The sequence below is a fragment of the Phaenicophaeus curvirostris genome, chromosome 13, assembly GCF_032191515.1.
Source record: "Phaenicophaeus curvirostris isolate KB17595 chromosome 13, BPBGC_Pcur_1.0, whole genome shotgun sequence".
In the NCBI taxonomy this organism is placed as follows: Eukaryota; Metazoa; Chordata; class Aves; order Cuculiformes; family Cuculidae; genus Phaenicophaeus; species Phaenicophaeus curvirostris.
Window position 1 is genome coordinate 9,550,446 of NC_091404.1, and position 13,126 is coordinate 9,563,571.

Here is a 13,126-nt window from a genome sequence, read left to right on the forward strand (position 1 = left end):
CTTGCCTGAGAAGTTCCAACACTCCTGTGCCTCTCTGGTTAAGACAATGATTGTGGCTGAACAGAAAAAGAAGTAGAAGAGGCACTACATTAAAGCATCCCCAAAAAAAAGCATTTAAAACACACATGGAAATCAAGTGTATATTTAGGACCTAAGACACCTGGAACAGCATAGGCATTTCATACAGGGTTTTTAAAAAAATACTTTTAGATAATACTTACACTGTACACAACAAGACTTTTAAACAATATATTACACTGCTAAAATGTTCATATAAATACTATACAGGCAAGCGTGCAACCAACCCGTTAGGAAGGTTCACGAATTAGACCACCACATATCTCTGGAAAAACTCTCAGATTATCTTCAAAATCTCAGATTTGTGTAATCCAAGCCACTGATTCAACAATACCTATTTTAAAGTAAGTGGGACAAGGCATGAGATGAAATACATTTGTCTGCTGATTCCCAGTTCAAGTTTAATATGCTACTGTCATCTTAATCTGGCATATCAATGTTTAATTTCGGAGGTGGAATTACGTATTTTCCAGGACTCTGTGTAATGACTACCCCAGTCTTTTTTCGAAACATTGGTGCAATTTTTGGTGGTTCAGGCAGTGGTGTTTCTTCTGTTTCCTCATTATCTTCATGATGAAGATCATAAGAAATATTTCCATATTCTCGTAAGAATGGGAAAATTTCAAGCAAGAACTGGCAAAAGTCTTTGCGAATTCCAAACCACCCTAAAAAAAACCAAAAATCATTTCACATTATTGCAGAATAGAGAATGGAAAAAAGAGAATGGAAATTTAATTAATTCAGCAGACGTAATCCAATCTCTTAAGTTCTCTTTGATTGTTTCAATATGAACAATACCAAATTCATTAGTGCTGCTTCTCAGTGTGTTACTTACACCCATCATATAACGTTGCAATTCTGATTATATACACACGGAATATATGCTTGCATTTGCATGCCTCTGCATCTCTGCACATGCATGTATTGATACACACGGACATATAAGTTACAGCTGTACCACCACAGCAAGAATCCATTTCATTTCACGTGTTAAGCTGCATCAGGTCACATCAGTACACAGAGAAAGAACACAAAAAGACTTGGCATCTTAAAGCAATCAGTGCTACGTGGGAAGACATTTATACCAACTTGTTAGATACATAGAAGCTCCAGTACCAGAGGGAATGTGATGGCATAAGCACACACAGATTAGTAAATGTATGCATTCAGTATTCCCAAAGAGCCAAATATGATGTGATGACAGGCGTACCTCAGCCTTGATATTACCTGCGCTAGATTAGAAAAAAAGTACTTATTCTGTGTTCGTCCTGTATTTTGCTAAATGAAAGACTTGGAAAGAGCATTTAAATAAGTGATACTTGTGATTCAGCAGATGGCAGTCCTCTATTAACCAGTGCCAAAGGTGAGTGTTCAAAGGAACAGCCTGCCCAAGTCAAATTTGTCACACTGAACAAAATCAAGGTTTTAAGCATTTGCCAGACAAGATCCCATATAACCTATCCATCTTTTTGCAGAGATTATACTTCATGGCCAACTGGTGTATTTCTCTTAGCACTTTAAAGGTGGATTTTCACACAAGTCTTCCAAAGTTCACTTCAGGTCAATAGTCTTTCTTAAAAGTTTACATAAATACTTCCTGACCCTACAGAAGATAAAACAACATGTGGCTTTCCGAGAGCTACTTGGGCCATAAATTATCAAGGGTAGGTTTTAAAAAAAAAAGAATTTAAAAGTACCAATTTTTCATACAATAACAATATAAAAGTAAAATAAACGTATGGAGATTAGCTTAGTAATGACCAAAGAAAGAAATCTGCAATATACTTCATAATTGGACAAAAACCAAAGTGAGTTTATATAATAAGCATCACAGTTGTTTCCTTTCAACTCTGAAATACCCTAATAAATATTATTGCCTTTCAACAAGAAACAAGAACTGCAGCATGGCTGGGAAGAGCTACTCATCTGCACTGGTTCATTAACATTAGATGGCTGAAAGTGGAAACACTCCTTTTGGCGGAGCTAGTTGCGGTGGAGATGAAAGACTTAAATCTACACTGGCCATTCAGGCAACTGAAGTTAAAATTAAGCAGCACAGACCACTATTTGGCCAAAGAGGACGCTAGCTCAGCTTACTAGAACACCTGCTAATTAAAAATGGTAGGTGCTACACTATTTTCAGAACCCAGAGCAGAAAGCTCCAGTCACATCCCATGAGAACGAAACCCATGGAAACAGGGAAGGATAAAAGGCTAAGTTGCAATTAAAAGCCCATTGGGATTTCAAGTTGAGTCTAAGCAGAATTCAGGCTCTTACAGGAATAAGGAAAAAAAACCAAGAGACACTACAGACACTGAAAACATTAGTAACAGACACATCTGAACACTTAAGAGAGAACAGATACAAAAATGCCCTTCATGAAAATACAATCATACAATACATTTAAGTCTTGAATTTCAGTCTGTATCTATGATTTTTAAAATACTTACAGTGATTTCCTCCTTTTTGTCCAAACGTTGTGGCCATTAAAGTTATCAGCGAAAGCCAGAGAGGAACAAATATGGGTATAAAAGAAAAAGAATTATGCCCATCCAGTCTGTGTACTAGCAAGATCTAAATGGCAAAAAAAATAATATTACACTATGTCAGTTTCATTGCAATACTCCCTTTCAAGCTTCTTAAAACATATGCTGATCTCAGATCTTTAACGTCAGCCATCTGTGAAGAAAACAGCCTCCATAGAAACATGCGGTTACATTTCCAATGTGATGCATATTTTACTGAAAAAACTGCACAGAAACATAGAACTCTTGGGTTTCTTTCATATTTGCTGTTAGTATTTTATTGCAGAACAAAAAGCAGTACCCTCATTTTAATAAGTTCAAAAAGAGACATAGCAATATTCATCACTCACTGAAAAAAGAACTAGATACATAAAACCTGTCATGCTTTCTCCTACCTCAAATGTGAGCAGTGGAACTACAATTGTCATCCAGCTGACAGCCATTGTTATGTGTGTCCTCCTTTGCTCAGCAATCACATCCATCGAGCGCAAGAATAGAACAGACCATACAATGTAATAGAGCACTACTAGACACAGAAAGGACATCAAGATCCACAGGGGAACACAAACAACCTGAAAGAAAAGGAAATTAACTTCTTTTCTCCCCAACAGTGATACGTTTTATTTATTAGTTTCAGATCTACATATTCAGCCTAAAACAAGAAAACAAAATTTAAGTCTAGTGTTCTTTAACTAACAATCTCTAAGAGAAAAGCTTCACAAATCACATGCACTGTTAGGAGCCGTAACTATTCAGGTTCCTCAGCTTTGTAAACCCCATGAAGCTGAAACAATTTGAAAGTAAGACAATGGAGTTCAACTTCAATAAGACTTCTGTGATTTCACATGAACTTAAAACAGTACTTGAAATTGATTTTAGCAAATATTTTCTGCACCTTACTTGCAGAACACCTTACTTGAAACAGTTTCTAGACTAGATCTCTTTCCTAGTTTTTTTGAAAATAGGAAGGACTGTCACAATCATGCCGGATTATCAGTCTTATGGTAGTTTACAAAAACCTAGGCACAGAAACAGCACTTTTGTATTCTAAAGGCACTTGGGACAGGAGATCTCAGCAGTTTTGACAGTGACCACTTGCAGAATAAGTAGATTTACATACATAGCAACACAACAAATAAAACTAGTTATTTACCACACCATGTTTACCAACACATTCCCTAACTCATCAGTCATTTTCATGTCTGGTTTAGTGTCCCGGTTGGGATCGTTTGGTTAGGATTTCTCTTTCAACAAGTGATCAGAGCATTAATTGCAGTTGATGGCACGTCCCTCTCCCCTGAAGCACAGCTTTACTGTTCCTACAGTAAATGTCTTTATGAAATTCAGCATTTAAACAAAGATAAAAAGAAAATGTTTGTTACGTACAAGCCACGGCCATCTGATGATCTCATCTAATCTGAGTGCAATAAATATGAACTGTAGAATATTGACAGAACACAAAATTTCCAGCTAGAAAAAGAAAACAGATTAGTTAACTCTTAGCATGAGAAAACTGTTTCCAAGATAACCAAGGAATCTGTCAAACAAATTTTCTGGCTTACTGCAACATGGAACATCATTTCCATTTACATTAAGTATTATTAAGCATGCCTAAATTTGGAAGGCTGGGATCCCAATTAAAAAAATCTGAAAAAGCTGAACCTCATCTAAAAACTGGATTTTTAATTGTCACGGGGTAGTCTGAGGACATAGCAAAAGAAAAAAAAATTCCTTAAAACAAGAAAACAATTCAGTAAGAATTCTAAATTTATTGTGAAATGCCACAACTGTGGGAAGACCTTAAGAATCCTTATAAAGAAGATGGAGACAGAAAATAAAAAACCTACTGGTTTATACCTAGTGTCCACATTCCCAAATTAAAGACTAAACACACTGAGACAGTAAGAAATTTTCAGCTCTGATTTTCTAGGGCCCTGAAAACTCATGTCTGCCTAGGGACAGTGCTTGCCATCAGTGGAATTTTCTTAAGTAATTTCCCTTTAAGTGTCTAGAATTAGTCTGTATTCTAGTGATTGTGGTGAGTTCTGTTAACAACTAAAAATAAAAAAAAGCAGGTTTAAAACATGCTGCAGTTTCGTAGCTGAAAAGAAACTAGGAGAGATTAGAAAAAATATATTATTCCTGATCCTGAATTTGCACTCTGGCAAGTCAGTGCAAACATTTAATTCAACTGATGCAGTCATCCATATCATGCTTTACTGAGAGATGAACTGTAACCAAATTGACAGTCTTGCATAGCCACAAATTTTACACATAACAAATGAAGCGTTACCTCCAGAGACCGGTCATGTCGGAACCCCCACACACAGGCTGCAACTGACACTGGAGATACAAAGAATAATGGCATGAAGACCAGAAGCCAGAAATGGGTTCCTCTTTCAATCCTGTCACACACCAGAACTTCAAACATCAGCAGCAGCAGGTGGATGCCTACTGCAATTAACATAGCTTTGAACTCCACACAGGTTTCTCCTTCTGCTCTAAAGAGAGGAGGAGGAAGCAGTCAGTTCACTTGCTGATAAAAAACCACACTATTCCACGAACATACGGATGCTGTATCTTATGATATTAAAAAAAACCCTTTGATTAATTTGACTGAGTATGGGAAACACATTGTGTCCCTTCTATTTCTCAAAAGAAATCTCCTCAACTTACCGATACTGCGGGTGTCGGGCCCATACTCCTGTTCCCACCGAGGCACCAACAATCACCATTAACTTCCATAGCCATATGGGAGCAAACACCGCCCAGTAACTCCATTGGATTTTGTCATCCAGACGTAGAGAGAGCAACACAGAAAAAAGCAGCAGGCAGGCATAAATAAGAAATTTGCTATTAAACAAACAAAAGAAAACAGAATCAGAAATTAAGGCAAGTAAATTAACATGAACTTTGTAGAGAACAAGAAAATCAGTCTTAGTTGAAATTTAATCCAGATGCTTCCTCACCAAAAAACGTGTGTCAAACTTCTTTGCAAAGAATCAAATCGGTTCTGAAAAGTCAAGTATTTCATCATAATTATATGTCATCTCTTGCACTTATAAAACCATTGCTTCAAGGGAACACATCAAAAGCATTCTTGCATGACAAACTTAATGAATGGATATCTATAAATAGTTCCCTCCCACAAGGATCCAGTCAGGAGCTGCATTACTAGAGGCTCAGAAATATACCAGTTGTACATGTTTTTAGAAAATGGGTTCTTAGATACAAGTCAAATCAGAGTGTAAAAAATATTGTGGATAAAATTACATAACAAAGTTACTGATCTAGAGTGAAGTTTCTAACTGGAATATGGAGAATGGCGCTTACAAGTTTAAAACAGTTTTTTTGATGTATTTTATGAACCAGTCAACCTAAGAATGAATAAATGTATCCAGAATACTTAAGAGCAGCAGCATAGCAATTGCCTGTACCACAAAAAAATCAGACAAAATAATTACATAGCACATTATTTCCTCACATGCAGGAGGGGAAAACCTCACCCACCCATTCACCAGAGGTTCACATACTGCTTTATGAAACACATAATTAGGCTTTAACACTTCAGTGAAGTAGTTGTATGTATTTTAAAACATGGATAACCTCAGGTACAGTACTTACTACAGGGTAAAGCTGCAATAGTCAGAAGTACCACCCTTACTCCAAGAGCACAACTCAGCTACCCACTTTCACTCTCATCACATAATAAAATTGTTTATTTATAATTAGATCAGCATTGCCTTAGACACCCCTTACTAAGAAAAAGCAGTTTTAGCATGTCAGCATATCGTCACATGCTTCATGGAACCACATCAGCATAGGATGATATAAAACAACAGCCACTCCTCACAGCAACAAAGAGATCCCTCAGCTTCCTAGACTATTCATACTTTCCCAACATGCAATTTTTGTGCAATTTCTGCTTTCCCTGCTCCTCAATAAATACAGAAATAAAATACTATGTGGTAAAATACCAATGCTCCCTAAGAGTTCCAGCAAACATCAAAACATCCAAGATGAACTTACCTGCACAAGTCCAATGTTCAGCTTGCTCATTCCATTTAGAGCCATCCAAACACACAACAAGCATTGCTTGCAATAACAAACCTTTATAAGCTTCTATTCCTACTTTTCCATTACTACCAACCATGCATACTTAAATTGTTCATTTCAACCTCTCTGCAACAATGTTTTTTCTGAAGCATTAGTTACCCATCTGTTTGCTTCAACAACCAACCGAACACAGCTTTTCGTAACTGCAATCATGTAAGGCCTCTTACACAAGCAAGATTCTTCCGGGAGACTCAGTATTTCATGCTGCCCTGCACAAGTTACTGGAGGGGCTTTATCCTCTGGTCTTAAAATATCTGGTACCAGCAGAGCCAGTAAAATACAACTGATTCAGTTTTGTTACAAGTTACATGTATCCATACTTGCTTGGCAAGATAGCATAGCTCCAAGCTGCAGTGCCTGTCATCTTGTTAATTGCAAGAGAGACCCAAAGAAGACTGACAGTCAACAGTTCATACAATAGATTGGGTTGGAAGGGACCTCAAAGCCGCTCCAATTCCAACCCCCTCCCATGGGCAAGGACGCCTCCCACCAGATCAGGCTGCCCTAGGCCCAACCAACCTGGCCTTGAACCCCTCCAGGGATGGGGCAGCCACAGCTTCCCTGGGCAACCTGGGCCAGGGCCTCCCCACCCTCACTGCGAAGAAATTCTTCCTTATGTCTAGTCTAACTCTTCCCCCCTTCCAACCTGAAGCCATTTCCCCTTGTTTATCGCTACGTGCCCTTGCACAGACTCCCTCCCCAGCTTTCCTGTTCGCCCTCCGTGTCCAGCCTGGGGTTAAGGCGACGCCTTCAGCCCCGCAGAGCCGAGCCCTTAACCCCCCGCTCACCAAGCCCAACAACTCAAACGTTACATAACGAGACGGCCCGGCCCGGCCCGGCAAGCAGGCGGCGGCCGCCGGGAGCGGCGCGATGGCAGCGCGCCCCGGGCCCCTCCCAGCGGAGCCGCGCCCGCCGCTTCCTCGGAGGCAGCCTGGGCCCCGCCGCCGCCGCCGCCCTCACCTGGGGTTGAAGTCCTGGAACAAGCCGCGCAGGTTCATCGCGGCTCGGCCTCCCGCCGCTCTCTACCAGGCACGCATGGCGCGGCCGCCGCCCCGCAGCAGCCCCGGCCTCGCCCCGCCCCCGCCGGAACCGGGCGGCGCGCACCGCACCGCGCATGCGCCGGGGGGCGGGGAAAACACACGCTGCTCCGCGCACGCGCGCTGAGCACGGGGTGGGGGGCGGCCCTCCCGCTCGGGCCTCTCCTGCTCGGGCACCGAGCGGGAGGGGCCCGAGCAGGAGAGGCCCGAGCGGGAGGGGTCCACGGGAGCTCCGGCGGTCACCGTGGGGCTGAGGGCGTTGTGCCCTCAGTGATTTTGTGCCTGAGCCCTGCTGGAAATCTGCTGCTGGATTTGGGGGTGGGTGGCAACGGTCACCCCACTGTGAAGAGCTAGGGCTGGCGTCAGCTGTGAAGCTGATTTCTGTCCTGCAGTGTCTTTGAACTCCTTGTAATTGCAGTGCTACAGACTAGGAGAAGTCTGGCTGGAAAGCTGCCTGGAGGAGAAGGACCTGGGGGTGTTGGTTGAACAGGAGCCAGCAGGAGCCCAGGGGGCCAAGAAGGCCAAGGGGATCTTGGCTTGGATCAGACACAGCATGGCCAGCAGGTCCAGGGAGGTTCTTCTCCCTCTGGACTCGGCTCTGGGGAGACCACTCCTTGAATCCTGGGGTCAGTTGTGGGCCCCTCACCACAAGAAGGATGTTGAGGCTCTGGAGTGAGTCCAGAGAAGAGCAACGAAGCTGGGGAAGGGGCTGGAGAACAAGTCTGAGGGCCCTGGGGGTGTTTAGCCTGGAGAAGAGGAGGCTGAGGGGAGACCTCATTGCTCTCTCCAACTCCCTGAGAGGAGGTTGTGGAGAGGAGGGAGCTGGGCTCTTCTCCCAAGTGACAGGGGACAGGATGAGAGGGAATGGCCTCAAGCTCCACCAGGGGAGGTTTAGGCTGAACATTAGGAAAAAAATTTTCACAGAAAGGGTCATTGGGCACTGGCAGAGGCTGCCCAGGGAGGGGCTTGAGTCACCTTCCCTGGAGGGGTTTAAGGGACAGGTGGATGATGTGCTGAGGGGCATGGTTTAGTGTTTGATAGGAATGGTTGGACTCGATGATCCAGTGGGTCTCTTCCAACCTGGTGATTCTATGATTCTATGAAATCGTATGATATTTGGATGCATCATGAGTGTCTGATTGTCTTCAGGGACATTCCCATTAACTGACAGTTCTATCTGGCCATCATCAGATTGAACAGGCTAATCTTACACGAAAATATAATACTAGCAAATTCTGCTAGAAGGGAATATACTACTGGAAGTAAGAATCAACACAAGAAGACAGAAGAAGTGGGTTTGGGCTTAAGTATGCTACCCACTGCAGGCTTAGCTCCTCCCAGGTAGTAGAAGCAGAGGTAGGAATGGACAAATCTTGGACAATATTTCATCTTTGCAGTCACATCAGAATAACACCTAGGGGTTTGTCCCTCTTGAACCACTCTTTTTATGGCTTGTTTTCCTTTGTATACTCATATTGGAAACATTTACCTCACTGTAAATGTCCAGCTGATTTTTAGGGCACTGATACGTAATATTTGTTTAATTTTATCTCCAGCAAAATTACTAGGAAATCTCAAAGTGTCATTTTAAAGGTGGAAAAAAACTACGTTAACTTCTTTTTTTCAGCATTACCCAGCAAGTTGTCTGAAGAACTAAAAGCAGTCTTAATGTGTTTGTTACTTAGGTTTGTCCTTGGGCAAATGGAATACAAAAGTAACATGGTGGAGCAGGCAGTTTTTCTGCCAGCATTCTTTTAAACTAATCCTTCTGTGGACATGATTTCAAGAGTTTTGGTCTATTTATTATTGTGGAAAAACTGCCTGTACAATAATTTTTGTTATTACTCTAGATATGAATCAATGTGTACAGCAAGAAAAAAGGAAAAAAAGAAAAAAAGATCACTTAATTGTGTCCTGTACATAGCTTCTTGGAGACATGCTATTAAGTACTAGAAGACTCTTCAGCCAAGCTAGAAAAGGCATAACAAGAATCAAGGCTGAGGATTCACCTAAACAAATATTGACTAGGGAGGAGAGAGGTGGGGTTTCTTTTGCCTAAAGAAACCTTTTTCTTCCTTCTGTTTCTTTTGTGGTTTTCTTTTAAGTGAAAGTAATTAGCTGTTGGAACCAATGACCCTGAGAAACAGGGGATTTTTCATTTTTAAATGAAGTCCAGGTACCTTTGTGGCAGATATATGCTGTTCAATCTCAAGTCAGTGAGCCTGACTGTAACAAGGGTTATGAAGTTACCTAGCAGATCAGGAAAGATTATGTGATGATTCTATATTGGGATAGATTATCTGATGACTTTCAGAACTGAAAATCCCCATAGCTCCTCACTAATCAAGATTACATTGCAAGTGAAATGCTCATAAAAGAAAAAATTTATCATAGCTTAAGCTCTTGCTTCTGTGGAAAGATGAAAAAAAGGACTGAAAATTAAATGGTCTAAATCTTCATCCAGTGCTAACAGGACTGATAATTTATACCAGCTAAGAAGCAAGGCTTACATGCAATGTGATTTATTAAAAGCCATAGCTACGTGTAGCCCTTGGCAATATTCATTACCTAATACAGATCTACTCAAAGATGTGATTTATCTGGAGATACTCACTGGCAAATTGTGGACAACAATGTTAACTCCTTTGGCAACAGCTGACAGACTTGCACACCATGAGCTTTCTGCACAATGTATTCAACTGATAAGGCAAGAACAAGTCAAAGGCTATGAGAAAGCGAGGAAACGGCAGCAGGGAGGGTGTGTGAGAAGGCTGGTAAGAAATCAGGATGAGAGAAAAGCATGAAAATATTATGGAAGAAAAGGGAAGGAAAGGATGAGTGACCAGCAGTCTCCAAACACCGAAGAGACGTGCCTGTACAACAGGATCTGTGGCAAGGCAGTACACAAACTTCTAAGAAACCAAAGAATTACCAGGCTTAAAAAATTAGAAACTAGAACCTTGTTTTTCATTCTGCTTTTTCAAAAGTTGAGTCTTAATAGTTTGGGAAAGAGAAAAATGATTCATAATATATTTATGCAAGATAAAATACATCTACTGCAACGCAAGACAGTATGTCACCTGTAAGCATTATCCTTAGCCAGACACAATAATAAAACAAAGTCAAAATAATATTAACAATATTATCTTAACAATATTATCTTAACTTGAGAACTGTTAATAATTCAGAAGGCTAATAAACCAGGATCCCATTTCTAAGGCCAGGCCTGTAGGAGTAAATCAAGGAAGATTTCTTCTGCAGTTACAATGTTTGGCTGACTGCCCAGGCAGCAAAATAGCTCCTACAAGGGACAAAAAGGTAGGAAAGAAATCCCAAGTTACAGAAAACGTGATAGAGATGAAGCATCCAGCACAAAACATGACTCTTGCTGTCAGTTGTTTCACTTTCAGCCCTATCATGCTGTCAGGTGACATGGACCAACTGAACCCATAATCATTTAAGGAAGTTCCATAAATTTCTCAATGGAGCTATGTTTTTGAGAGAACAAGGCAGTGACCTCTTCAGGAAGACACCAGCTGAGAGATGTTCAGCTCCAAGAGACAAAAGCCATTTAAGGGCGCTCCAGCCAAACAGAAAACTGGATAAGCTAGATTTTTGCTATCATATTCATAGGGAGAGGTTAGAGATGCTATTAACCTTAAAACGGAAAGATCAGCCTGCAAGTCTCCCAGGCCCTCTGAGTCAAAGACAGACACGATCTAGCAGCAGGTATTCTTTATTGCAGCGCCAGGCACATGGGGGATCACTCCTCCGAACATGTGCATCGTAGCACAAATACTGTCTGCTTTTATCTAGCTCAAGTATACATATTCATTACTTTTTTCAGAACTCATTTACATATTCATGATTTTTCCAGGAAATCAGTTTACATTTTCAAATGTCCTTGCGCAGCCGCAGTCCTATCCCTCGGTGGTCTTCAGGGGTCTTCTGGTGGTCGAGCATAGTCTTCCTCACTTGTCCTTTCCTTGAACCTCTAGCTTTTGCGTCTGCGCAGTCAGCTCCTTAGCTCACGATCCTATGTGTTTTCCTTTTATGGTATACAAGTTATATAGCTGACCACAGTCCGTTTGCTGAGTATGCATTGTTCAGAGATAACAGGAAATTAGCACAGAACAAAGTACAAGGCCGAGCACACACAATTTCTACATTCGGCCTTCAGTGTATAGAATAACAGGATATAGTCTCTACATTTGGCCTTCAGTGTATAGAATAACAGGATATAGTTTCTACATTTGGCCTTCAGTGTATAGAATAACAGGATATCGGCACACACACTGAGTACATAGTGTCCAAGTACTAATGCAACTATTATATCTCTAAGTGGTCCCTCCATGTCAAATCCCTATATCAAGTCCCCCCTTTTCTATACACATTGCAAATTCTTTTGCAATTACACAACCCCATTATTATCCAAGGTTTTAATAAAATACCTTCCTGTTTCTACCTGATGTTTTAGTTTATTTTTCTTCCAGGCCTCATAACTCTCGGTAGTCCGTTGGCCACAGGATAGGACACACTTAACTGATATGCAAACTAATATTACTAAGATTACAATAACTATTATAGCAATGAAGGCCTGCTTTAGCCGCTGTAAATTAGGTAACCATGAGGTGAGTGTTTCCCACACTTCTTGGAATCCCCAGGTGGTATCATCTTTAGTTACCTCATGTAGTACTTTTGTCTGTTCCCATATTTCACTTAAATCTGTAGCAATTCGGCCACTCCGATCTATATACATACAACAACTCGTATTTATAATTGTGCATACTCCTCCTCGTGATGCTAATAGCAAATCTAATGCCATCCTATTCTGCTGCACTACTTGTGCTAGACTGTTTATTTCAAGCTGTTGTGCTTGTATTGCATCTACTGTTCTATTTTCAATTTCTTCTACTACAGCTGAAATATTCACTATCGCTTTTTCAAGCTCACTCACCCCCAACCATGGGAGGAACCACCTAGCAAAGGAGTGAAACGCTGTTTGCCGTTTTACTAAGGGATTTTCTATTCCTCGCTCAATTCTCCGAATATGAGTCTGGAGCCAACCTTTTGACAGATAATCATGGATGGTTATATTCGGAACCACTGCTCCCAAAGTACACGTCCCCGCCCAATTTTCAGGTAATACCTTCCATGCTGTATCATTACATAACCAATACCATCCCTTTCCTTCTGGGACTGGCCAAAGTGTAGTATTAATAGAGGTGGAGGCTCCAATGTAGTTAGTCTTATTGCATCTAGCGTGATTTCTTACATAAATAGTATTCTCACACTCTCCACCTTTATCCATTCCTCTGGCTGGATTGCACCTTTGCACACATTTACAATAAGGTTCTCTTACTGAGGGGC

The 13,126-nt window shown here is 41.1% G+C and overlaps 2 protein-coding genes across 2 annotated transcripts; both read right to left on the reverse strand.

The window, feature by feature from the left end:
* Window positions 1-113: 113 nt before the first annotated feature.
* On the reverse strand, window positions 114-7,832 carry TMEM185A (transmembrane protein 185A). Its single transcript, XM_069867309.1, has 7 exons — window positions 7,680-7,832; window positions 5,280-5,456; window positions 4,897-5,104; window positions 3,990-4,073; window positions 2,999-3,175; window positions 2,529-2,652; window positions 114-743 (listed from the first exon to the last, which is right to left on the reverse strand). Exons 1-7 carry the CDS (start codon window positions 7,715-7,717, stop codon window positions 499-501), a joined length of 1,053 nt encoding a protein of 350 aa, XP_069723410.1. The 5' UTR covers window positions 7,718-7,832; the 3' UTR covers window positions 114-498.
* A 3,620-nt stretch (window positions 7,833-11,452) lies between these two features.
* Window positions 11,453-13,067, reverse strand: LOC138726336 (syncytin-2-like). Its single transcript, XM_069868015.1, has one exon. The coding sequence runs from the start codon at window positions 13,065-13,067 to the stop codon at window positions 12,168-12,170; it is 900 nt and encodes a 299-aa protein (XP_069724116.1). The 3' UTR covers window positions 11,453-12,167.
* Window positions 13,068-13,126: the final 59 nt, after the last annotated feature.

Excerpts from the sequence above, each read along its gene's own strand:
- TMEM185A (XM_069867309.1), bottom strand. The coding sequence starts at position 7,717 with ATGAACCTGCGCGGCTTGTTCCAGGACTTCAACCCCAG. Across the intron at positions 5,457-7,679 it reads TTCCAGGACTTCAACCCCAG|CAAATTTCTTATTTATGCCT; the intron begins GTGAGGGCGGCG and ends TTTGTTTAATAG. Across the intron at positions 744-2,528 it reads ACAAAAAGGAGGAAATCACT|GGTGGTTTGGAATTCGCAAA; the intron begins GTAAGTATTTTA and ends GGTTTTTTTTAG.
- LOC138726336 (XM_069868015.1), bottom strand. The coding sequence starts at position 13,067 with ATGGATAAAGGTGGAGAGTGTGAGAATACTATTTATGTAAGAAATCAC.